General features: G+C 45.2%; 1 protein-coding gene across 10 annotated transcripts in view; it reads right to left on the bottom strand.

Annotated features, from left to right (window-relative positions):
• TJP1 (tight junction protein 1) overlaps positions 1-26,276 on the bottom strand; it is an 805,169-nt gene that overhangs the window by 88,271 nt on the left and 690,622 nt on the right. For all 10 annotated transcript variants that reach the window (XM_063926229.1, XM_063926221.1, XM_063926222.1 and 7 more), the window contains one exon: positions 21,496-21,638. In XM_063926229.1, coding sequence (XP_063782299.1) covers positions 21,496-21,638 — 143 coding nt within the window. The remainder of the gene's footprint in view (positions 1-21,495; positions 21,639-26,276) is intronic.

The following is a 26,276-nucleotide window of genomic DNA, read 5'->3' as shown; positions in this document are numbered from 1 at the left end:
CTACTTCAGATAGTCCTACTCCGACCTCCAACTGTTCTCTGGACCTTGCCCTTATCAGGAAAGCGTCCATGTTTCTTTTAAGAAAAATCATCATTCCGGCCATTACCTTGGTAAAGACCCGGGGCGCCGTGGACCATCCAAACGGCAGCGTCTGAACTGATAGTGACAGTTCTGTACCAGGAACCTGAAGTACCCTTGGTGAGAAGGGCAAATTTGGACCTGTAGGTAAACGTCCCTGATATCCAGTGACATCATATCGTCCCCTTCTTCCTGGTTCGCTATCACTGCTCCGAGTGACTCCATCTTGATTTGAACGCTTGTATGTAAGTGTTCAAATATTTCAGATCTCACCGAGCCGGTTGGCTTCAGTACCACAATATAGTGTGGAATACTACCCCCTTCCTTGTTGTAAGAAGGGTACTTTGATTATCACCTGCTGGGAATACAGCCTGTGAATTGTGTGAGGGGGAGACGTCTCGAATTTCCAATGTACACCTGGGATATTACATGTAGGATCCCGGAGTTCCCTTGCGAGTGTTGCTGAAACTCTTGAGATGACCCCCTACCGCACCTGAGTCCGCTTGTACGGCCCCAGCGTTATGCTGCGGACTTGGCAGAAGCCGTGAGGAGCTTCTGTTCCTGGGAATGAGCTGCTTGCTGCAGTCTTCTTCCCTTTCCTCTCCCCCTGGGCAGATATGACTGGCCTTCGCCCGCCTGCCCGTATGGGGACGAAAGGACTGAGACTGAAAAGACTGTGTCCTTTTCTGCCAATATGTGACTCGGGGTAACAAAAGGTGGATTTTTCAGCTGTTGCCATGGCCACCAGGTCCAATGGACCGCCCCTTTATACGGCAATACTTCCATATGCCGTCTGGAATCTGCCTCACCTGACCACTGTCGTGTCTTCGTCTGGCAGATATGTACATCACATTTACTCTTTGATGCCAGAATGCAAATATGCCTCTGCGCATCACACATATATAGAAATGCATCCCTAAAATGCTCTATAGACAATAAAATCCTGTCCCTGTCAAGGGTATCAAAATTTTCAGTCAGGAAATCCGACCAAGCCCCCTCAGCGCTGCACATCCAGGCTGAGGCGATTGCTGGTCGTAGTATAACACCAGTATGTGTGTATATACTGTTATGATATTTTTCAGCTTCCTATCAGCTGGCTCCTTGAGGGCGGCCGTATCTGGAAACGGTAACGCCATGTTTTTTATATGCGTGTGAGCGCCTTGTCCACCCTAAGGTGTGTTTTCCAACTCGCCCTTACTACTGGCGGGAAAAAAGGGTATACCGCCCATAACTTTCTGTCGGAGGAACCCCACGTATCATCACACACTTCATTTAATTTATCTGATTCAGGCAAAACTACAAGTAGTTTATTCCCACCCTACAAAATACCCTTATTTGTGGTACTTGTGGTATCAGAAATACGTAACACCTCCTTCATTGCCCTTAACATGTAACTTGTGGCCCTAAAGGAAAAATACGTTTGTTTCTTCACCGTCGACACTGGGGTCAGTGTCCGTGTCAGTGTCTGTCGACCGACTGAGGTAAATGGGCGTTTTTACAAGCCCCTGACGGTGTCTGAGACGCCTGGACCGATACTAATTTGTCCGCCGGCTGTCTCATGTCGTCAACCGGCTTGCAGCGTGTTGACATTATCACGTAATTCCATAAGTAAGCCATCCATTCTGGTGTCGACTCCCTAGAGAGTGACATCACCATTACAGGCAATTTTCTCCGTTTCCTCACCAACATTTTCCTCATACATGTCGACACACACGTACCGACCTACAGCACACACATACAGGGAATGCTCTGATAGAGGACAGGACCCACTAGCCCTTTGGGGAGACAGAGGGAGAGTTTGCCAGCACACACCAAAAGCGCCATAATGTATATAACAACCCTAGAAGGTGTTGTTTCTATATATGGGCTCTTAATATATAATTATATCGCCAATTTATGCCCCCCTTCTCTTTAACCCTGTTTCTGTAGTGCAGGGGAGAGTGGGAGCCTTCCTCACCAGCGGAGCTGGTCAGGAAAATGGCGCTGAGTGCTGAGGAGAATAAGCTCCGCCCCTTTCACGGCGGGCTTTTCTCCCGGTTATTAGGAAAACTGGCCTGGGTTAAATACATACATATAGCCTTAATGGCTATATGTGATGTATTTATTTGCCAAATAGGTATTTATATTGCTGCCCAGGGCGCCCCCAGCAGCGCCCTGCACCCTCCGTGACCGTGTCAGTGAGCCGTGTAGCAACAATGGCGCACAGCTGCAGTGCTGTGCGCTACCTCTCTGAAGACTGTGAAGTCTTCTGCCGCCTGTTTCCGGACCTCCGTTCCGCCGTCTTTCTTCAGCGTCTGTAAGGGGGATCGGCGGCGCGGCTCCGGGACGAACCCCAGGCTGACCTGTGTTCCGACTCCCTCTGGAGCTCAGTGTCCAGTAGCCTAAAACTTCAATCCTCCTGCACGCAGGTGAGTTGCAAGTCTCTCCCCTAAGTCCCTCGTTGCAGTGATCCTGTCGCCAGCAGGAATCACTGATTAGAAACCTAAAAAAAAACTTTACTAAACAGCTCCTTAAGAGAGCCATCCAGTTTGCACCCTTCTTGGACGGGCACAAAAACCTAACTGGGGCTTGGAGGAGGGTCATAGGGGGAGGAGCCAGTACACACCATGTGACCTAAAAAGCTTTTTAGATGTGCCCTGTCTCCTGCGGAGCCCGCTATTCCCCATGGTCCTGACGGAGTCCCCAGCATCCACTAGGACGTTAGAGAAACAGAATTTTATCTCTGTATATAACCGATATGCAGAACCAAACATTTCTACAAAGTTAGGAAATTTTCCTAACCAAGTAGGATTCTGATGGTCAGATTTCTTACACAACTTATGAGCTATAACTAATGAAGGTATGTCCAATCAGTGGTTTATATTTAGGATTTCAATCCTCATTAAAAAAAACAACTATTTCCTGTGTCCTGGACTGTCACAATCTCCTGTTATGGACAGTACATAGTTCTTTCCAATATAAAAAGGCAAGTAGACACTTAAACAAATAAAATTGTTGTGGCAAAACTAAATATTTAATATTTGAGGACTAAAATAAATATTGTAATTGAATCCTTGAAAACCACAGAAAGGATAATTCTTTCTTTGCATTTAGAGCTCATAAATGGGGTTTATCATCATCAAAAAATTACCTCCCTGATGTGAAGGTGTTAAGTCTGCAACGGAAATTGCATGGCTGCAGTCATAGCAATCGGTGTGGCTAAAATTAGACTAATTAGAAGGGGTGTCAACATACTTTTGGCCAAGTAGTCTGCATGCTTGTCTGTATTTGAGCATCACTGGACTGGTTAAACTGTATGATTTACCAATGCTAAGTTCAAACAACATTTGGTGGGTACAAAATTAAATTATAACATTTTCTGAACAATTACCATTTGCTTAATTCAACAGACTGAAGGGAAACAAATTGTCCGACTGACTAGTTAGACTTTAAAGCAAGCCAGTTGAAGTAGTGAGTAAATACTCTAAACCATGGAAGCTCTCAGGATGTTGGGCCTACTTTCAACAATTATGGCCTCCTCTAAGCAACTCACTTGGGAACTGAACACAGAAATGACAGCTATAAAAATATCTAAATGCTTCTAGCTTGGAATTTAAATCCACCAGAAACATAAATAAGAAATGGAAAGGGAAACTGCAGTAGTTGAGGCATGATCTAGAAGGCATGGAAATATATTTGTCAGAACTGCAGAACCCATACATCAATGCAAAAGAGCAGAATGAAAATTAGGCTAACAATGGCATATCATCGTGCACACTACAGCACTACTTACACAAAAATGACCTTCATGAAAAAGTTGCCAGGGTGAAACTTTTCCCACAACCACATCACAAAGGTCAACATCTAACGCATGCAAAATAATACCTAAATTTCAAAAAACTGCCTTGTATAACAATTTAAAAGTTTTTTAATAAACAAATAAAAAATAGAAATTTCTCCTGAGGAAGCCTAAAAGGCGAAACGCGTTGAGAGACTGACCTACCTATCTACTGCCTGTATCACTGAGCTAAGCTTTTTTACTTTATTATTATGTTTTATTTGTTTATTAAAAAACTTTTAAATTGTTATACAAGGCAGTTTTTTTAAATTGAGTGAATAGCATACTACACAGGACCTGCTTGGGTTATCTGGATAAAAGTTTACCTATATGCTTGACTAAAGCATTGATTTGGTACGCATGATATATAGGGGAGGGATCCCCAAATTATTTACAAAGGTACTACACTATATGGCGATGATCTTTGTCTCCTGACATACAGGTGGGGAACAGCCACTGGGAAAGAGAGACTGATAAGCCTGATTTCAAGATTACATCCGGTACTTAACTCATATTTACGTGTCTATAATTTACCATTTACTTAAATTACTACACCATATGGCGCTTGTTCTTCTCCCCTACCTCCACAGAAGTTCATGACTGAACCTACCCAGGTCATTTTTTGAGGAACTGAGCTGCCACCAAAGAAGTTTGGAAGGTGTACATAGAACCTGAGAAAATTTGCTAGACTATTTTGGATGTTGACTCAATACAACTAATTAAGTCTTTGCATGGTGATATCTGGTGACCCTTGGAAGGGACTTCCGAACGTTGGATAAGCGCACTGATCTATAAAAAACATATTTATATATATATATATATATATATATATATATATATATATATATATATATATATATATATATATATATATATATAAAATAAGAATTTACTCACCGGTAATTCTATTTCTCGTAGTCCGTAGTGGATGCTGGGAACTCCGTAAGGACCATGGGGAATAGCGGGCTCCGAAGGAGGCTGGGCACTCTAGAAAGATTTATGACTACCTGGTGTGCACTGGCTCCTCCCACTATGACCCTCCTCCAAGCCTCAGTTAGGACACTGTGCCCGGACGAGCAGACATAATAAGGAAGGATTTAGAATCCCGGGTAAGACTCTTACCAGCCACACCAATCACACCGTACAACTCGTGATACTATATCCAGTTTGACAGTATGAAAACAACTGAGCCTCTCAACAGATGGCTCAACAATAACCCTTTAGTTAACAATAACTATTTACAAGTATTGCAGACAATCCGCACTTGGGATGGGCGCCCAGCATCCACTACGGACTACGAGAAATAGAATTACCGGTGAGTAAAATCTTATCTTCTCTAACGTCCTAGTGGATGCTGGGAACTCCGTAAGGACCATGGGGATTATACCAAAGCTCCCAAACGGGCGGGAGAGTGCGGATGACTCTGTAGCACCGAATGAGAGAACTCCAGGTCCTCCTCAGCCAGGGTATCAAATTTGTAGAATTTTGCAAACGTGTTTGCCCCTGACCAAGTAGCTGCTCGGCAAAGTTGTAAAGCCGAGACCCCTCGGGCAGCCGCCCAAGATGAGCCCACCTTCCTTGTGGAATGGGCATTTACAGTTTTGGCTGTGGTATGCCTGCCACAGAATGTGCAAGCTGAATTGTACTACAAATCCAGCGAGCAATAGACTGCTTAGAAGCAGGAGCACCCAGCTTGTTGGGTGCATACAGGATAAACAGCGAGTCAGAGTTTCTGACTCCAGCCGTCCTGGAAACATATATTTTCAGGGCCCTGACAACGTCTAGCAACTTGGAGTCCTCCAATTCACTAGTAGCCGCCGGCACCACAATAGGCTGGTTCAGGTGAAACGCTGACACCACCTTAGGAAGAAATTGGGGTCGAGTCCTCAATTCTGCCCTATCCATATGAAAAATCAGATAAGGGCTTTTACATGATAAAGCCGCCAATTCTGACACTCGCCTGGCTGAAGCCAAGGCCAATAACATGACCACTTTCCACGTGAGATATTTTAGATCCACGGTTTTTAGTGGCTCAAACCAATGTGATTTTAAGAAAACTCAACACCACGTTGAGATCCCAAGGTGCCACAGGGGGCACAAACGGGGGCTGAATATGCAGCACTCCTTTCACAATGCCTGAACCTCAGGTACTGAAGCTAATTCTTTTTGAAAGAAAATCGACAGAGCCGAGATCTGTACTTTAATGGAGCCTAGACTTAGGCCCATATTCACTCCTGCTTGCAGGAAATGTAGAAATCGACCTAGTGGAAATTCCTCTGTTGGGGCCTTTTTGGCCTCGCACCATGCAACATATTTCCGCCACATGCGGTGATAATGCTTTGCCGTAACATCTTTCCTGGCTTTAATAAGCGCAGGAAAGACTTCTTCCGGAATACCCTTTTCCTTCAGGATCCGGCGCTCAATCGCCATGCCGTCAAACGCAGCCGCGGTAAGTCTTGGAACAGACAGGGCCCCTGCTGAAGCAGGTCCTGTCTGAGCGGCAGAGGCCATGGGTCCTCTGATATCATTTCCTGAAGTTCCGGGTACCAAGCCCTTCTTGGCCAATCCGGAACCACGAGTATCGTTCATACTCCTCGCCATCTTATTATTCTCAGTACCTTTGGTATGAGAGGCAGAGTAGGGAACACATAAACCGACTGGTACACCCACGGTGTCACTAGAGCGTCCACAGCTATCGCCTGAGGGTCCCTTGACCTGGCGCAATATCTCTTTAGCTTTTTGTTGAGGCGGGACGCCATTATGTCCACCTGTGGCCTTTCCCAACGGTTTACCAACAGCAGGAAGACTTCTGGATGAAGTCCCCACTCTCCCGGGTGTAGGTCGTGTCTGCTGAGGAAGTCTGCTTCCCAGTTGTCCACTCCCGGAATGAACACTGCTGACAGTGCTAGTACGTGATTTTCCGCCCATCGGAGAATCCTTGTGGCTTCTGCCATTGCCATCCTGCTTCTTGTGCCGCCCTGTCGGGTCACATGGGCGACTGCCGTGATGTTGTCTGACTGTATCAGTACCGGCTGGTTTTGAAGCAGGGGTCTTGCCTGACTTAGGGCATTGTAAATGGCCCTCAGTTCCAGAATTTATATGTAGGGAAGTCTCCTGACTTGACCATAGGCCCTGGAAGTTTCTTCCCTGTGTGACTGCTCCCCAGCCTTGAAGGCTGGCATCCGTGGTCACCAGGACCCAGTCCTGTATGCCGAAACTGCGGCCCTCTAGAAGATGAGCACCCTGCATCCACCACAGTAGAGACACCCTGGTCCTTGGTGACAGGGTTATCATTTGATGCATTTGAAGATGCGATCCCGACCACTTATCTAAGAGGTCTCACGGGAAGGTCCTCGCATGGAACCTGCCGAATGGAATTGCTTCGTATGAAGCCACCATTTTTCCCAGGACTTGTGTGCAACGATGCACCGATACCCTTTTTGGTTTTAGGAGGTCTCTGACTAGAGATGACAGCTCCTTGGCTTTCTCCTGCGGGAGAAACACTTTTTTCTGTTCTGTGTCCAAAATCATCCCCAGGAACAGTAAGCGAGTGGAAGGAACCAGCTGTGACTTTGGAATGTTCAGAATCCAGCCATGATGTTGTAGCACCTCCTGAGATAGTGCTACTCCGACAAGTAACTGCTCCCTGGACCTTGCCTTTATAAGGAGATCATCCAAGTATGGGATAAATAAAAACTCCCTTTTTTTTGAAGGAGTATCATCATTTCTGCCATTACCTTGGTAAACACCCTCGGTGCCGTGGACAGTCCAAACGGTAGTGTCTGGAATTGGTAATGGCAATCCTGTACCACAATCTGAGGTACTCCTGGTGAGGAAGGTAAATAGGGACATGCAGGTAAGCATCCTTGATGTCCAGGGATACCATGTAATCCCCCTCGTCCAGGCTTGCAATAACCGCCCTGAGCGATTCCATCTTGAACTTTGTTATGTAAGTGTTCAAGGATTTCCATTTTAAAATGGGTCTCACCGAACCGGCTGGTTTCGGTACCACAAACAGTGTGGAATAGTAACCCCGTCCTTGTTGAAGTAGGGGCACCTTGACTATCACCTGCTGGGAATACAGCTTGTGAATTGCCTCTAGCACAGCCTCCCTGCCTGAGGGAGTTGTCGGCAAGGCAGATTTGAGTAAACGGCGGGGGGGAGACGCCTCGACTTCCAGCTTGTACCCCTGAGATACTACTTGAAGGATCCAGGGATCCACCTGTGAGCGAGCCCACTGATCGCTGAAATTTTTGAGGCGGCCCCCCACCGTACCTGGCTACGCCTGTGGAGCCCCCGCGTCATGCGGTGGACTCAGAGGAAGCAGGGGAAGAATTTTGATTCTGGGGACTGGCTGCTGGTGCAGCTTTTTCCCTCTTCCCTCGTTTGACCCGCCTGCTTTTTTGAAGCCGAAAGGACTGTACCTGATAATACAGTGCGTTTCTTAGGCTGTGAGGAAACCTGAGGTAAAATATTTTCATCCCAGCTGTTGCTGTGGATACGAGGTCCCAGAGACCATCCCCAACCAATTCCTCACCCTTATAAGGCTCTATGTGCCTTTTAAAGTCAGCATCACCTGTCCAGTGTCGGGTCTCCAATACCCTCCTGACAGAATGGACATTGCAATAATTCAGGATGCCAGCCGGCAAAATATTCCTCTGTGCATCCCTCAAATATAAGACGACGTCTTATGTTCGCAAAATAGTATCCCTGTTTGAAAGGGGTACAGACCACGCTGCAGCAGTCTCCAGGTCTCAGTCTAGTACCTGAGTGTGTAATTACAGACTTCAGGATAGCCTCCTGCTATTTATCAGCAGGTACCTTCAAAGTGGCCGTATCCTAAGACGGCAGTGCCACCTTGACAAACGTGTGAGCGCCTTATCCACCCTAGGGGATATCTCCCAGCGTAACTTATCCTCTGGCGGGAAAGGGTACGCCATCAGTAACTTGTTAGAAATTACCAGTTTCTTATCGGGGAAACCCACGCTTTTTCACACTTCATTCACTCATTTGATGGGGGAACAAAACACTGCCTGCTTTTTCTCCCCACACATAAAACCCTTTGTTTTTAGTGGTACTTGGGTTAATGTCAGAAATGTGTAACACATTTTATATTGCCGGGATCATGTAACGGATGTTCCTAGTGGATTGTGTATATGTCTCAACCTCGTCGACACTGGAGTCAGAATCCGTGTCGACATCTGTGTCTGCCATCTGAGGGAGCGTTGATGGCCTTTGAGACGTCTGGGCAGGCGCGGGCTGAGAAGCCGGCTGTCCCATAGCTGTTACGTCATCCAGCCTTTTATGTAAGGAGTTGACACTGTCGGTTAATACCTTCCACCTATCCATCCACTCTGGTGTCGGCCCACAGGGGCGACATCTCATTTATCGGCATCTGCTCCGCCTCCATATAAGTCTCCTCATCAAACATGTCGACACAGCCGTACCGACACACCGCACACACACAAGGAATGCTCCAATGAGGACAGGACCCACAAAAGCCCTTTGGGGGGACAGAGTGAGTATGCCAGCACACACCAGAGCGCTATATAATGCAGGGACTAACTGAGTTATGCCCCCTATAGCTGCTTTTATATCATTTATACTGCGCCTAAATTTAGTGCCCCCCCTCTCTGTTTTAACCCTGTTCTGTAGTGTAGACTGCAGGGGAGAGCCAGGGAGCTTCCCTCCAACGGAGCTGTGAGGGAAAAATGGCGCCAGTGTGCTGAGGAGATAGGCTCCGCCCCTTTTTCGCTGACTTTTCTCCCGCATTTTTATGGAATCTGGCAGGGGTTAATATACATCCATATAGCCCTGGGGGTTATATGTGATGTATTTTTGCCAGCCAAGGTGTTTATATTGCTGCTCAGAGCACCCCCCCCCAGCGCCCTGCACCCATCAGTGACCGGAGTGTGTGGTGTGCATGAGGAGCAATGGCGCACAGCTGCAGTGCTGTGCGCTACCTTGGTGAAGACTGATGTCTTCTGCCGCCGTTTTTCCGGACCTCTTCTTGCTTCTGGCTCTGTAAGGGGGACGGCGGCGCGGCTCCGGGACCGAACACCAAGGACTGGGCCTGCGGTCGATCCCTCTGGAGCTAATGGTGTCCAGTAGCCTAAGAAGCCCAATCCGGCTGCAAGCAGGCGAGTTCGCTTCTTCTCCCCTTAGTCCCTCGCTGCAGTGAGCCGGTTGCCAGCAGGTCTCACTGAAAATAAAAAAACTAAATCTATACTTTCTTTCTAAGGGCTCAGGAGAGCCTCTAGTGTGCATCCAACCTCGGCCGGGCACAAGATCTAACTGAGGCTTGGAGGAGGGTCATAGTGGGAGGAGCCAGTGCACACCAGGTAGTCATAAATCTTTCTAGAGTGCCCAGCCTCCTTCGGAGCCCGCTATTCCCCATGGTCCTTACGGAGTTCCCAGCATCCACTAGGACGTTAGAGAAATATTGTGGGGAGGTGATCTGTTAACTTTTGAGGCCCTCATGTTGGAGATCAATAATGCATCATCTCCAATTAAGTTTACATACTCATGTGATAACAAGGTAGCTAATTTCTTAGATGTTAAAGTGATGCTAGAAGAAGGGGTTTTACAGTCAGAAATATATTCTAAACCCACGGATCGCAACACATTGCTGATCGCCTCTAGCCACCACCCTCCTGCACTAAAGAGGGGTCTACCAGTATCACAAATGATGCGCGTGGCACGCATCACTAGTGATCAGAGTAAAGTACCTCAACTTTTGGATGAAATGGTTTAAAAATTTGAGCGTCGAGGGTATGATAGACATCTATTGCAGACACAAAAACAGAAAGTATTGGGTATGTCCCGTAGTGATTTGCTTACATCAAATAAGAACAAAGAAAGTACCATCCTCCCTTGGAGCAGTGATTTTTCGGTAGCCAGCCCCATTATACATAGGGCCTCTAAGGCCCTTTGGCCTATTGTAGCATCAGATCCTGAACTCCCTAGTTTTAGGGAAATTAGACCAGTTGCAGCGTTCAGGAGAGGGCGAAATCTAAGGGACCGACTGGTACGTACGGACATAACAGGCATGGGCATGGGTGATGCACCCAATGTCTATCGCAAGGCTCCCGGTTGTTATAGATGCCCCAAATGTGCTACATGTCGCTACATGGTGGTGTGCAAAGATTTCAAGCACCCACACATTAATGACAAAAAATATGACATTAGATACGTCATTACATGTAGCACTTCGTTTGTGGTATATATTATAGTCTGTCCATGTGGTCTGTACTACATAGGCCAGACAGTACGTAAGCTTAGCGAGAGGATGGCAGCCCACAGGTCTGCTATCAAGCTCACTCTAGAGGGTAAGGTAATAGACCAACCTGTGGCGCGCCATTTTAAACAAGCAGGCCATAAACTAAGCGATTTAAGCTATTTTGGCATAGACCATGTCCCACTTACTTTGCGGGGAGGCGACAGGGCTAAATGGTTGTTGGAAAAGGAATCAAGATGGATTCTGAGACTTAACACATTCACCCCTTTTGGTCTGAATGACAAGATAAATTGGAATGTTATGTAGCGGCAGCACAGCACTTTATTGTTGAGAGGGTATATGCCCCGCAGGTAGAACTCACTGGGGTACATGGTTCCGAGTGAGCGATGTTTTGGGTAATAGTGCCGTGAGATAGTTTCCTTAGTTACCTATGCATTTTCAACTGATCCTTAATTAATAGTGGTTTTTTTGTACTTTAGTTAGGATATATATGTTTAATGTTAATGTCATTGTTTTGCTTTTTCTCTTTAATGTCTGTTTTATGTGTTTACTTTTGTTGTGGTCCCTGTCAGGCTTGTGCCATAGACCCCGGGTGAACCAGTTCCGGAGCTGCAGTATCAGTGACGCCCTGTTCTATTGACTGTGGGGCTGGTGACGCGCAAGCACAGTGTTACCTAGCAACATGAGGTCAAGAGCGGAAACGGAAGTGAGAGCAGCGGTGATGAACGGGAACCAGGGGGACGGCGGCGGTGCTGGACGGGACCTCCACAGGTATTTAAATGTGTGTATTGTCATTTGTATTTTGTTCTTGTATGGTACTGAGGAAGGAGCAGAAGCTCCGAAACGTGCGTCTACCTACAATACAAGCTTTCTATTGCATATGAAATTGGTCTCCAGTGCCGTGATTTGAGAAGGAGTATATATATATATATATATATATATATATACACATATATATATATATATATACCTACTACGAAAAAATGACAGAAAAAAATGCCCCAGGGCCACCAAACAAATTGAAGCTGAAAAGGTGTTGGATATCTCAGCAAGACAACAATAGAAAAATTAGAAATACAGTACATGAATAAAGACTTTGAAACGCCTATATATAAGAATACTTCTTAGCTAGAAGAAGTCTGTGAGGAAGAGTAAGAAGAACAATTCTAAAGCAGAAGTAGAAAGAGCTGTGGCTGGATACAAGTAGTGCTTAGAATCTGTGATGTCTGCCCTAAGCACTGACTGACAGTGATGAAACCTAAGCATTTCTCATGTTCACTCTTATTTTAGTCAGTCTTTTAAATGTATTTAAAAAATACTACCTATGCATAAAAATGTATGGAGAGATCATGTGTGTAATCTGTAGAGGCTGTCTCTCTCTTATATACAATGAGCCATGCAATATAACAAGTGGTGCTCAGCTATGCCGCTACATATACAATTTAAACTCCTGAGCCGCTCTTGCTTACAGAATTTATATTTAGATCAGCATTAATAAGAGGATAACACCCTCTTTGTTCATGGAATATATTACAACTAGACAACACAGACTACGTCTAAAGTTAGCCCCATCAGGAAGGTGGTGCAGCATACTGGCATACTACTTGCTGCAAAACAGAACTGAGATGTGGATTCCCACCAAAGTCCTATCTGTGGAGATTGTATATTGTGTGTTGCCTCTGGGTGCTTCAGTTTCCTCTCACAATCCATAAACCTACTGGGAGGTTATATAAAACTGAGGCGTGTGTGTGTGTGTGTGTGTGTGTGTGTGTGTGTGTGTGTGTGTGTGTGTGTGTGTGTGTGTGTGTGTGTGTATAAGTGCCTTCAATATAAGGAGGAATTTAATTAGAATTGTAACCTGCTGGGTCACACGTTTGCAAACATATCAGCCAATTATGGTAGTGCCGACCCATGGAAGTGCGAGGGAAAGCGCAATGGCAGCAGAACGAGATGTAAGAGACTGATAAAAAATATTCTCTGCGTAATGTGTACAAATATTTGAAAATAAAAAGACGGTACGATCAAACCTCCACATTATTCACCCAGCATCAATAAACTTTACAAAGTACAATTAAAGTGCCAAATCCTAGATGCAGGTCAAGTAAGCTTTTAAATAACTGAACATATTGTAGTTATGTAGTTATATAGTCCTTTGAGGAAATCTAATAATGCAGGAGGAGTCCCTACAAGACAAATTATAAGAAGTGAAGAAGGTAAAAATGAAGTCTAATTTATGGACTATTCATAATTTAAAGTTTATTTTCACTTCTTGTAAAACTTAAGAATGTTATCACTAGCTCATGACAGCTGTAACCAATCCAAGCAACACAAAGCTCTAGAGTTGTACTAGTCAACCGCGTTGCACAAAATCGATCCAAAAAAATAAAATAAAAAATGTAGTGTGTTGGACAATGCGTTCATCTAAAGCAGTGGTTCCCAAACTCTGTCCTCAAGGACACCCCAGCAGTTCACGTTTTCCAGGTTTCCTCACAGTATCACAAGTGACATAATTAGCTCCACCACTGGACCTTCAAAAATGTGTCGGTAAGTAATTAATACACCTCATGAACTGTTGGTGGTCCTTGATGACAGAGTTTGGGAACCACTGATCTAAAGTTTAATGTATCCCAAAAGTTTACTGTGCACCAAAAGTGTGAACTTTTGAGATACAGTATTTATAAAGATTTCATTCTATCAACTGAATTTCGGCAGGAAAAAAAAGTAGCAAAGACTCCACTGCAATTTACAACCCAAATTCACGACTGACGCATTATTCTTCAACAACCTAATTATCAAAATTCTGCAACCTTACTGCACATTTACATCTCACACCCTATCGAATGACATTTGAACCATCAAAATAGATTTTGTCATTGCGTAGTAGTTCCTCTCATGAAAATACTGCTAAGCCGATTAAATAAATAGATGTGCACAAAAACGCCCCCAAAAAGTCAACGTAATTTATATTTTCTATATTATGGTTTGTTAGATACTATTGACTAGATTGTAGCTAACATTTGCTATTCATGCCGTACTCCCATTTTACAGGATTGGTCATAAGCAGACTTCATTAAGTGGTATGTAAGAGCTCACAGAATAAACACAAATAACCAATTATTTTAATTTTCAATTCAAAAAAATGTTTGTATAGATTAATACTAATAAACCTTCATCTAAATTGTAGAGGTCCCTCCTCACAATGTCATTTGCTCTACATCTCTAGATGAAAACTCGTTCGCAGGGACGTCCAAAATAGAGCATTATGTCTGGCTTACCTTCTGCTGCAGCGCGAAGCTGCTTCCATTCTCGAATATAAGTTACCACACTGTAATTATAATAGTGGACTGAAGCTGTATTATCACACAGCAGGCCCAAGCTAGCTCTAGGACCTACTCTAAAATTCTGGTTATTCTTATTGACTGAACCCAGCAATTCTGATAAAGGTGTTGGGAAATATATTTTACAAACATTTCACCAAGGGATGCAAAAGTAGTGATTCTGTAGGTGCCCCTATGACCTGAAAACAACAGTGTGAAGTCAGGTGCATTACCAAACCACAAACATACAGGTAAGTAGTGGTAGCATAAAGCCTTACACCCACTGTTTTAAACTTTCAGCTATTAAAAAAATAATAATAATTCAAACCAGGGTTTGAAAAGGCTTTCTCCAACGTGGTCACTAAAGCAAAAATGAATAAATCTAGCAGTGTTCTCAACACTTCTGAACAAGTGTAGCATTGCAAGTGGGTATGGAAACTTTAAAAGGAGGGAATTCAATTTTCATAGCAGGGATGAAGCTCTCGGGTTAAGTGCCCGGAGCTATATAATTGCTCTCTTGGTAAAACCACAAATAACAGATTTTTCTCGCTCCCTCCTGGAAACAGAAAATAAGAATTTACTTACCGATAATTCTATTTCTCGTAGTCCGTAGTGGATGCTTGGAACTCCGTAAGGACCATGGGGAATAGCGGCTCCGCAGGAGACTGGGCACAAAAGTAAAGCTTTAGGACTACCTGGTGTGCACTGGCTCCTCCCCCTATGACCCTCCTCCAAGCCTCAGTTAGGATACTGTGCCCGGACGAGCGTACACAATAAGGAAGGATTTTGAATCCCGGGTAAGACTCATACCAGCCACACCAATCACACCGTACAACCTGTGATCTGAACCCAGTTAACAGCATAACAGAGGAGCCTCTGAAAAGATGGCTCACAACAATAATAACCCGATTTTTGTAACAATAACTATGTACAAGTATTGCAGACAATCCGCACTTGGGATGGGCGCCCAGCATCCACTACGGACTACGAGAAATAGAATTATCGGTAAGTAAATTCTTATTTTCTCTGACGTCCTAGTGGCTGCTGGGAACTCCGTAAGGACCATGGGGATTATACCAAAGCTCCCAAACGGGCGGGAGAGTGCGGATGACTTGCAGCACCGAATGAGAGAACTCCAGGTCCTCCTCAGCCAGGGTATCAAATTTGTAGAATTTAGCAAACGTGTTTGCCCCTGACCAAGTAGCTGCTCGGCAAAGTTGTAACGCCGAGACCCCTCGGGCAGCCGCCCAAGATGAGCCCACCTTCCTTGTGGAATGGGCTTTTACAGATTTTGGCTGTGGCAGGCCTGCCACAGAATGTGCAAGCTGAATTGTACTACAAATCCAACGAATTGTACTACAAATCTGCTTAGAAGCAGGAGCACCCAGCTTGTTGGGTGCATACAGGATAAACAGCGAGTCAGATTTCCTGACTCCAGCCGTCCTGGAAACATATTTTCAAGGCCCTGACTACGTCCCACAACTTGGAGTCCTCCAAGTCACTAGTAGCCGCAGGTACCACAATAGGTTGGTTCAGATGAAACACTGAAACCACCTTAGGGAGAAAATGAGGACGAGTCCTCAATTCCGACCTGTCTGAATGGAAGATCAGATAAGGGCTTTTACAGGATAAAGCCCGCCAATTCTGACACGTGCCTAGCCGAGGCCAGGGTCAACAACATGACCACTTTCCATGTGAGATATTTTAACTCCACAGATTCAAGTGGTTCAAACCAATGTGACTTTAGGAACCCCAAAACTACATTGAGATCCCAAGGTGCCACTGGAGGCACAAAAGGAGGCTGTATATGCAGTACCCCTTTTACAGACATCTGAACTTCAGGTAGTGAAGCTAGTTCTTTCTGGAAGAAAATTGACAGGGCCGAAATTTGAACCTTAATGGACCCCAATTTTAGGCCCATAGACACTCCTGTTTACAGGAAATGCAGGAATCGACCTAGTTGAAATTCCTCCATCGGGGCCTTACTGGCCTCGCACCACGCAACATATTTTCGCCAAATGCGGTGATAATGCTTTGCGATTACATCCTTCCTGGCTTGACCAGGGTAGGGATGACTTCATCCGGAATGCCTTTTTCCTTCAGGATCCGGCGTTCAACCGCCCTGCCGTCAAACGCAGCCGCGGTAAGTCTTGGAATAGACAGGGTCCTTGCTGGAGCAGGTCCCTTCTTAGAGGTAGAGGCCACGGGTCCTCCGTGAGCATCTCTTGAAGTTCCGGGTACCAAGTCCTTCTTGGCCAATCCGGAGCCACGAGTATAGTTCTTACTCCCCTCCGTCTTATAATTCTCAGTACTTTTGGTATGAGAGGAAGAGGAGGGAACACATACACTGACTGGTACACCCACGGTGTTATCAGAGCGTCCACAGCTATTGCCTGAGGGTCCCTTGACCTGGCGCAATACCTGTCCAATTTTTTGTTTAGGCGGGACGTCATCATGTCCACCTTTGGTTTTTCCCAATGGTTTACAATCATGTGGAAGACTTCTGGGTGAAGTCCCCACTCTCCCGGGTGGAGGTCGTGCCTGCTGAGGAAGTCTGCTTCCCAGTTGTCCACTCCCGGAATGAACACTGCTGACAGTGCTATCACATGATTTTCCGCCCAGCGAAAAATCCTTGCAGCTTCTGCCATTGCCCTCCTGCTTCTTGTGCCGCCCTGTCTGTTTACGTGGGCGACTGCCGTGATGTTGTCCGACTGGATCAGCACCGGCTGACCTTGAAGCAGAGGTCTTGCTTGGCTTAGGGCATTGTAAATGGCCCTTAGCTCCAAAATATTTATGTGAAGTGATGTCTCCAGGCTTGACCACAAGCCCTGGAAATTTCTTCCCTGTGTGACTGCTCCCCAGCCTCGCAGGCTGGCATCCGTGGTCACCAGGACCCAGTCCTGAATGCCGAATCTGCGGCCCTCTAGAAGATGAGCACTCTGCAACCAACACAGGAGAGACACCCTTGTCTTTGGTGACAGGGTTATCCGCTGATGCATCTGAAGATGCGATCCGGACCATTTGTCCAGCAGGTCCCACTGGAAAGTTCTTGCGTGGAATCTGCCGAATGGAATTGCTTCGTAGGAAGCCACCATTTTTCCCAGGACCCTTGTGCACTGATGCACTGACACTTGGCCTGGTTTAAGGTTTCTGATTAGTTCGGATAACTCCCTGGCTTTCTCCTCCGGGAGAAAACACCTTTTTCTGGACTGTGTCCAGGATCATCCCTAGGAATAGAAGACGTGTCGTCGGGATCAGCTACGATTTTGGAATATTGAGAATCCAACCGTGCTGCCGCAGCACTATCTGAGATAGTGCTACCCCGACTTCCAACTGTTCCCTGGATCTTGCCCTTATCAGGAGATCGTCCAAGTAAGGGATAACTAAAACTCCCTTCTTTCGAAGGAGTATCATCATTTCGGCCATTACCTTGGTAAAGACCCGGGGTGCCGTGGACAATCCAAACGGCAGCGTCTGAAACTGATAGTGACAGTTCTGTACCACAAACCTGAGGTACCCTTGGTGAGAAGGGTAAATTGGGACATGTAGGTAAGCATCTTTGATGTCCAGAGAGACCATATAGTCCCCTTCTTCCAGGTTTGCAATCACTGCTCTGAGTGACTCCATCTTGAATTTGAACCTTTGTATGTAAGTGTTCAAGGATTTTAGATTTAAAATTGGTCTCACCGAGCCGTCCGGCTTCGGTACCACAATAGTGTGGAATAGTACCCCTTTCCCTGTTGCAGGAGGGGTACCTTGATCATCACCTGCTGGGAATACAGCCTGTGAATGGCTTGCAATACTGTCTCCCTGTCTGAGGGAGACGTCGGTAAAGCAGACTCTATGAAACGGCGAGGGGGAGACGTCTCGAATTTCTTGAGACGGGCCCCCACCGTGCCTGAGACCGCTTGTAAAGCCCCAGCGTCATGCTGAGGACTTTGCGGAGGCGGGAGAGGGCTTTTGTTCCTGGGAATTGGCTGTTTGCTGCAGCCTTTTTCCTCTCCCTCTGCCACGGGGCAGAAATGAGGCGCCTTTTGCCCGCATGCCCTTATGGGGCCGAAAGGACTGCGCCTGATAATATGGCGTCTTCTTAGGTTGAGAAGCTACCTGGGGTAAAAATTTGGATTTTCCAGCCGTTGCCGTGGCCACCAGGTCTGTTAGACCTACCCCAAATAACTCCTCCCTTTTATAAGGCGATACTTCCATATGCCTTTTGGAATCAGCATCACCTGACCACTGTCTTGTCCATAACCCTCTTCTGGCAGAAATGGACAGCGCACTTACTCTTGATGGCAGTCGGCAAATATCCCTCTGTGCATCACGCATATATAGAAATGCATCCTTTAAAATGCTCTATAGTTAGTAATATACTGTCCCTATCTAGGGTATCAATATTGTCAGTCAGGGAATCCGACCAAGCCACCCCAGCACTGCACATCCAGGCTGAGGCGATTGCTGGTCGCAGTATCACACCCGTGTGAGTGTATATACATTGTAGGATATTTTACTGCTTTCTGTCAGCAGGTTCCTTAAGGGCGGCCGTATCCGGGGACGGTAGTGCCACCTGTTTAGACAAGCGTGTGAGCGCTTTATTCACCCTAAGGGGTGTTTCCCAACGTGCCCTATCCTCTGGCGGGAAGGGGTATGATGCTAATAACTTTTTAGGAATTAACAGTTTTTATCGGGGGAAACCCACGCATCATCACACACTTCATTTAATTCCTCAGATGCAGGAAAAACTACAGGCAGTTTTTTCTCACCCAACATAATACCCTTTTTAGTGGTACTGGTATTATCAGAAATGTGTAAAAACATTTTCCATAGCCTCAATCATGTAACGTGTGGCCCTACTGGAAGTCACATTCGTCTCTTAATCGTCGACACTGGAGTTAGTATCCGTGTCGGCGTCTGTATCTGCCATCTGCGGTAACGGGCGTTTTAGAGCCCCTGATGGCTTTTGAGACACCTGGACAGGCACAGGCTGAGTCGCCGGCTGTCTCATGTCATCAATCTTTTGTAAAGAGCTGACACTGTCACATAATTCCTTCCATAAGCTCATCCACTCAGGTGTCGACTCCCTAGGGGGTGACATCTCTGTTACAGGCAATTGCTCCACCTCCACCTCATTTACCTCCTCATACATGTCGACACAACGCACCGACACCCAGCGCACACACAGGGAATGCTCTGATAGAGGACAGGACCCCACTAGCCCTTTGGGGAGACAGAGGGAGAGTATGCCAGCACACACCAGAGCGCTATATATATATATATGTACAGGGATAACCTTATATAAGTGTTTTTCCCCTTATAGCTGCTGTATTGTTATACTGCACCTAATTAGTGCCCCCCTCTCTTTTTTAACCCCTTTCTGTAGTGTAGTAACTGCAGGGGAGAGCCAGGGAGCTTCCCTCCAACGGAGCTGTGAGAGAAAATGGCGCCAGTGTGCTGAGGAGATAGGCTCCGCCCCTTTCTCGGCGGCCTTTTCTCCCGTTTTTCTGTGGAATCTGGCAGGGGTTAAAATTCATCCATATAGCCCTGGGGGCTATATGTGATGTATTTTCGCCAGCCAAGGTGTTTTTATTGCTGCTCAGGGCGCCCCCCCCTAGCGCCCTGCACCCTCAGTGACCGAAGTGTGCTGAGGAGCAATGGCGCACAGCTGCAGTGCTGAGGAGCAATGGCGCACAGCTGCAGTGCTGTGCGCTACCTTGGTGAAGACAGGATGTCTTCTGCCGCCGATTTTTCCGGACCTCTTCTTGCTTCTGGCTCTGTAAGGGGGCCGGCGGCGCGGCTCTGGGACCGAGCTCCGAGGCTGGGCCTGTGTTCGGTCCCTCTGGAGCTAATGGTGTCCAGTAGCCTAAGAAGCCCAATCCACTCTGCACGCAGGTGAGTTCGCTTCTTCTCCCCTTAGTCCCTCGATGCAGTGAGCCTGTTGCCAGCAGGTCTCACTGAAAATAAAAAACCTAAAACTAAACTTTCACTAAGAAGCTCAGGAGAGCCCCTAGTGTGCACCCTTCTCGGCCGGGCACAAAAATCTAACTGAGGCTTGGAGGAGGGTCATAGGGGGAGGAGCCAGTGCACACCAGGTAGTCCTAAAGCTTTACTTTTGTGCCCAGTCTCCTGCGGAGCCGCTATTCCCCATGGTCCTTACGGAGTTCCCAGCATCCACTAGGACGTCAGAGAAATCCGCGTTAACTAGTGCTGTGTAGCTAGTAGCTGTCTTAAGGGCCCCATACACTATAACAATATGTCTGAGGCTGAAGTCGGAGGTAATTACCCTTGAACTCCCCCGTGACTTTCCCGGGAGTGATTCCATACGATTTGGTACTTTTGTGCTATTTTTGTATAAGCTATATCGCATGCGATTGATGAAGGGGCTATACATCGCATGCAATATATCGTATGGCATACAATTGTACCATAAGATATATCTGATGGGCTGAATAGAGGGCTACGGGGGCTGGGAGTGACAATGCCAGTCAAATTTCCCTGTGATACATCGCATGCGATATATCACATGCACAAAAAAACACACTTTTTTCATCCGATTCCATCCAATTCCGATATATCATTAGTGCAGCACCAAAGACCAGGGGATCCTATCCGACAGCCATGGGGACGCGCATCAGATTGGATACGATCTAAAACACATACGACTGTACACAATTTCATACAATATATCAGACGGACATATAGGGATTATATGAAATAGTGTAAAATCGACTAGTGTATGGGGCCCTTTAGAGTGTGATAACAGTATCTCGTTAGACACGTAAGCCGGAAGCTGCAATTCACCATGACTAAGCCCCGTGCATTAGTAGCTGTAAGCTGCTTCTCCCGTGTTATGTGCAGGGTGCAATGCAGTTAACCCAGGAGCTACATCACTGCAATGAGAAATTAATTCCATCCAAAGTATGAGTAGTCCACCATCAAGAAGAGAAACACCTCAAATCATTTTTCATACAGTGAAACTGTAACAGAATATAAATATAATACAAGAGAAATAAAGAAGATAAAAATTACCAAAGTAATGGCTCAGTTTATACCTGGAAGAGGAGGCGTCAGCTTTTCAGCTCTTTCTAGCAAGGGTTCCTCTGCTGCTCTGGACAGGGATGCACTATTTGTATTTTTCACAGGTGTCGATAAAGCTGCAGGTTTTGATACCCTTTCATCCTCTTTACTCCGTGTGCTGCAGGAACAACAACAAGTTACTCAAAGGAATACGACACTACACCAAATGTACCAACCTAAAATAGGTGTACTATGCAGTATAAAAGCATGCACATTACTCAGACTTTTATACATACTTTGCAACAAAAAAAATTCAATACATGTGCCCTTTTACTAATTACACCAACATCTTATTCAACTATAGTCTCAAACAATTTAATAAGCAGAGTATCGAAAACAAAAACAGTGAGCATGACTAGACTGCACAGCACCATTTCAAAAGTAGATGTCAATATAAGCATATATGAATATAGGAAATAGATTTACACATATGGTTTTACTTTCCCCACACACGTGAGAATTCATTTCTGCATGTGTGGGTGGCACACTGTATAGCAAGTCAGCCGTAGACCGGATAGGACTCAATTGTTTACTGTAGCATTTACTATTCTTTACAATGTATTTTTTCATTTTATTGTATAGAATCAACTGTTAAAACATTTTAATCTTTAAAATCAACAAACTAGGCATCTAAACAACACTTTTTGCATTGTGCCCAGTAATTTATTCGGGTTTAGTTTTTTTGCGTGGCTAAACCTGGTACTTCTGGGCGCACACAGCGCTGAAAACAATGGGCACCCATACAATTGCATATCGCTCAATCTAAAGTGATAGGTGATATGGTAATTTAGCACTATGTTATACAATGCTATGCATACTTGCACTTTATTTTACTACCGTACAATGATTGATGAATAAAAGAATATAACACTATACTGTCAAGGTCAAATTGAATAGAAATCATGATTTTGTCTGGTCAGACTGACAAACCTGACGTGATCATGCTATGACTGTTTACAAGTGATCCAAAATAAATAAATAAAAAATTATATAATATAATATAATATATAAAAATAAATTTAAAGCCTTCTTTATCTTACTGAACAGGCTCGTTCTTTGTTCTTACGGTCTAGAAAAGGTTATCTTTATTGGAACATGTTTCCTGTAATTATAGTTAATAGAGGACAACAAGGGTACAAGCTGTCTTTAAAAAGCTATGTCATTACGATCCAAGGAGGACAACATTTGAAGGTTTTTTGCTGCTATGATAAATATAATTGAATTCAAGCAGGTGATCTGCAGCTTTGTCAGTGTTATCGCTATAACGTGTGTATATCTATATATATATTAAACCAGTAAGGAAGAGATCATGCAGTAAGCAATAGACAGAACAAGAATAAATGTGTAAGAACAAGTCCTGTTCCAATACTGGCTACACTATGGTTGGAATTCCATTGTTTTTGCGCAAACGATCTCCCGTCTAAAGTGACGGGAGATAGTGGGGCGCAATTCAATTGTTAATTTTCATCTCACTGTTCATGCAGCATAAACCAGATTTCTTCTCACCAGCATTGGGGGAAGGAGGGGTGAGAGAAGAAATGTGTCTCCCCACAGCATATTGCACTGGAAAACCATTTATTTCAAACACCAGATAACCAAGTTATTCCAATCACTGCCTTTGTGCTTAGAAAGTAAATGTCTTTCTGTACATGAGCCAGGTTATTTGCAGTTAGTCAGTAACCATGATAAGCAAAGCATTCAGGTCAGACATTGGATGCTTGAAGCCCTCTTGAACTAGAGATTCACAAACAAATATAAGTTTCTGGCACAGAGGGTATTTCCATTACAAGTTTTAATTTAATTGGCTGGCTTGAGGACTGGAGTTGAGAACCAAAAGGTTTACACCAATAAGGTACCCTACTAAACAATTATACCTCAAGCCTGGTCCCATGCACAAACACAAACATAGGTGAGGAATGTAAATAGCTGTGGTAATTTACCGCAGGCTAATTATCTCCCGATGCTATTCAATTAGCCAAGAAAGCAGGCTGTACTTAAAAAGAAAATAAATTGGGTCCTGCAAACTCGTTAATACACAGGCTTGGGAATTTATCCTGGATTCCAATGTGTTAACGTCCGATCAGGTGAGAAAAAAGGGTCTGTAATTGAACAGCTCCAGGCCTTAAAGCCCGAGGGTACCACCATTTTATTTCTGGCATACACTTTTTCGATACCCATCATTGCTACACGCTATTACTGCCGCTAGGACCTCCTCTATGGGAAATCCCATTACTGCGGGTACAGTTGAGATGGGGTCTACCATCCACAGACTGCCTATGGCAGACCAGATGAAGGAAAGTGCACAATTGTAGGGGGATTGCCTTTAGTCACCGGGATGCATTATTACAATTGCACATACACCCTCTATATATCATGCCTGTCAGTGTTCCAGAAATATTTGAATCTTTTTTTTTTTTTTTAAATCTGGCACACTTTTATGAAGATGAAGGCTTTCCCTACCAATTTCTAATGCATTTGCTGATGCAAATGAAGGCGAGAGAGATTTAGGGGCTGATTCAAAGTTTTTCCACATCTGCCACTAGATAGCGCCCAACGGTAGCAATTCAATTGTTCTGCCATTTGGACGCCCAACAGCCGCAGGGGACACATTCTTTCTTGCAGCCTCCTCAGGTGTGAGAATTTTTTTTATTTATTTTTTAAACGTGTGTAATCTGAACATTTTGGGCGTCCAAACTGGAGTTTGGGCACCCAAAGCAGGGAGTTTAGACGGGTTTAACCATTAAGGCGGCTAAATCCGGTCTGTTTAGCAGCGCTAAGCATGGGCGCTTAAAAACAATTGAACCGTGACATTTGTTTGGGTGTCTAAAGTCCCATTTAGGCAGGATTTTTAGATACCCAAAACAATTGAATCGGGCCTTTACATGTGCTATGGAAAAGGTAGATCTGGACAAAATCTTGCTTTACATATAAGGGTGCTGATTCACATAAAGCCACAGTATCCAAATGCACTGTTAACCATATGCTCTGCTGTGCACTTCACTGGAAACAAATACATATTATGTACTGTATACAGGGCGAGTCTCCCTTAACCAAAATTCCAAAATATGGCATTTTTTGAGCTTGACTGAGAAAGTGACACCTTTGTTTTCTGATGGTTCAATGCACACATAACTTTGTCTAATGCACAAAGTTATTAAAATACTGTATACAATTATTTTCAGGCTATGAGGAATACGTGAAACAAATGCATTCTGTGTTTGGACCTGGGTCCCATCCACAAGATCTCATAGTATGCAAATATTCTAAAAAAATAAGATTTTACTTACCGGTAAACCTATTTCTCATAGTCCGTAGAGGATGCTGGGGACTCCGTAAAGACCATGGGGAATAGACGGGCTCCGCAGGAGATAGGGCACTTTAAGAAAGCTTTGGATTCTGGGTGTGCACTGGCTCCTCCCTCTATGTCCCTCCTCCAGACCTCAGTTAGAGAAACTGTGCCCAGAGGAGATGAACAGTACGAGGAAAGGATTTATGTAATCTAAGGGCGAGATTCATACCAGCCACACCAATCACACCGTATAACTTGTGATAAACTACCCAGTTAACAGTATGAACAATAACATAGCCTCGGTTCAAACCCGATCAACTATAACATAACCCTTATGTAAGCAATAACTATATACAAGTCTTGCAGAAGAAGTCAGCACTTGGGACGGGCGCCCAGCATCCTCTACGGACTACGAGAAATGGATTTACCGGTAAGTAAAATCCTATTTTCTCTAACTTCCTAGAGGATGCTGGGGATTCCGTAAGGACCATGGGGATTATACCAAAGCTCCCAAACGGGCGGGAGAGTGAGGATGACTCTGCAGCACCGATTGAGCAAACAGGAGGTCCTTCTCAGCCAGGGTATCAAACTTATAGAACTTTGCAAAGGTGTTTGACCCCGACCAAGTAGCAGCTCGGCACAGTTGTAGTGCCGAGACCCCTCGGGCAGCCGCCCAAGAAGAGCCCACCTTCCTAGTGGAATGGGCCTTAACCGATTTAGGCAATGGCAATCCTGCCGAAGAATGCGCCTGCTTAATCGTGTTACAGATCCAGCGAGCAATAGTCTGCTTTGAATCAGGAGCGCCAACCTTGTTGGCCGCATACAGAACAAACAGAGCTTCGGTCTTCCTGATCCTAGCCGTTCTGGTCACATAAATCTTCGAAGCCCTGACCACATCCAGGGACTCGGAATCCTCCAAGTCCCGTGTAGCCACAGGCACGACAATAGGTTGGTTCATATGAAAAGATGAGACCACCTTGGGCAGAAATTGAGGACGAGTCCTCAACTCTGCTCTATCCACGTGAAAAACCAGGTATGGGCTTTTATATGATAAAGCCGACAATTCCGAAACCCGCCTTGCAGAAGCAAAGGCCAACAACATGACCACTTTCCAAGTGAGGTATTTCAACTCTACTGTTTTGAGTGGTTCAAACCAAGGTGACTTGAGGAAACTTAATACCACGTTAAGGTCCCAAGGCGCCACCGGAGGTACAAAGGGAGGCTAAATATGCAGCACGCCCTTCACAAAAGTCTGTACTTCAGGAACAGAAGCCAATTCTCTTTGAAAGAAAATGGATAAGGCCGAAATTTTAACCTTTATGGACCCTAATTTTAGGCCCAAATTCACTCCGGTTTGAAGGAAGTGAAGCAGACGGCCCAACTGGAACTCCTCCGTAGGAGCAGTTCTGGCCTCACACCAAGAAACATATTTTCGCCATATACGGTGATAATGTTTCGACGTCACAT

The sequence above is a fragment of the Pseudophryne corroboree genome, chromosome 6 (genome assembly GCF_028390025.1).
Source record: "Pseudophryne corroboree isolate aPseCor3 chromosome 6, aPseCor3.hap2, whole genome shotgun sequence".
Taxonomy (NCBI): Eukaryota; Metazoa; Chordata; class Amphibia; order Anura; family Myobatrachidae; genus Pseudophryne; species Pseudophryne corroboree.
This window is presented reverse-complemented; position numbering and strand designations above follow the sequence as displayed.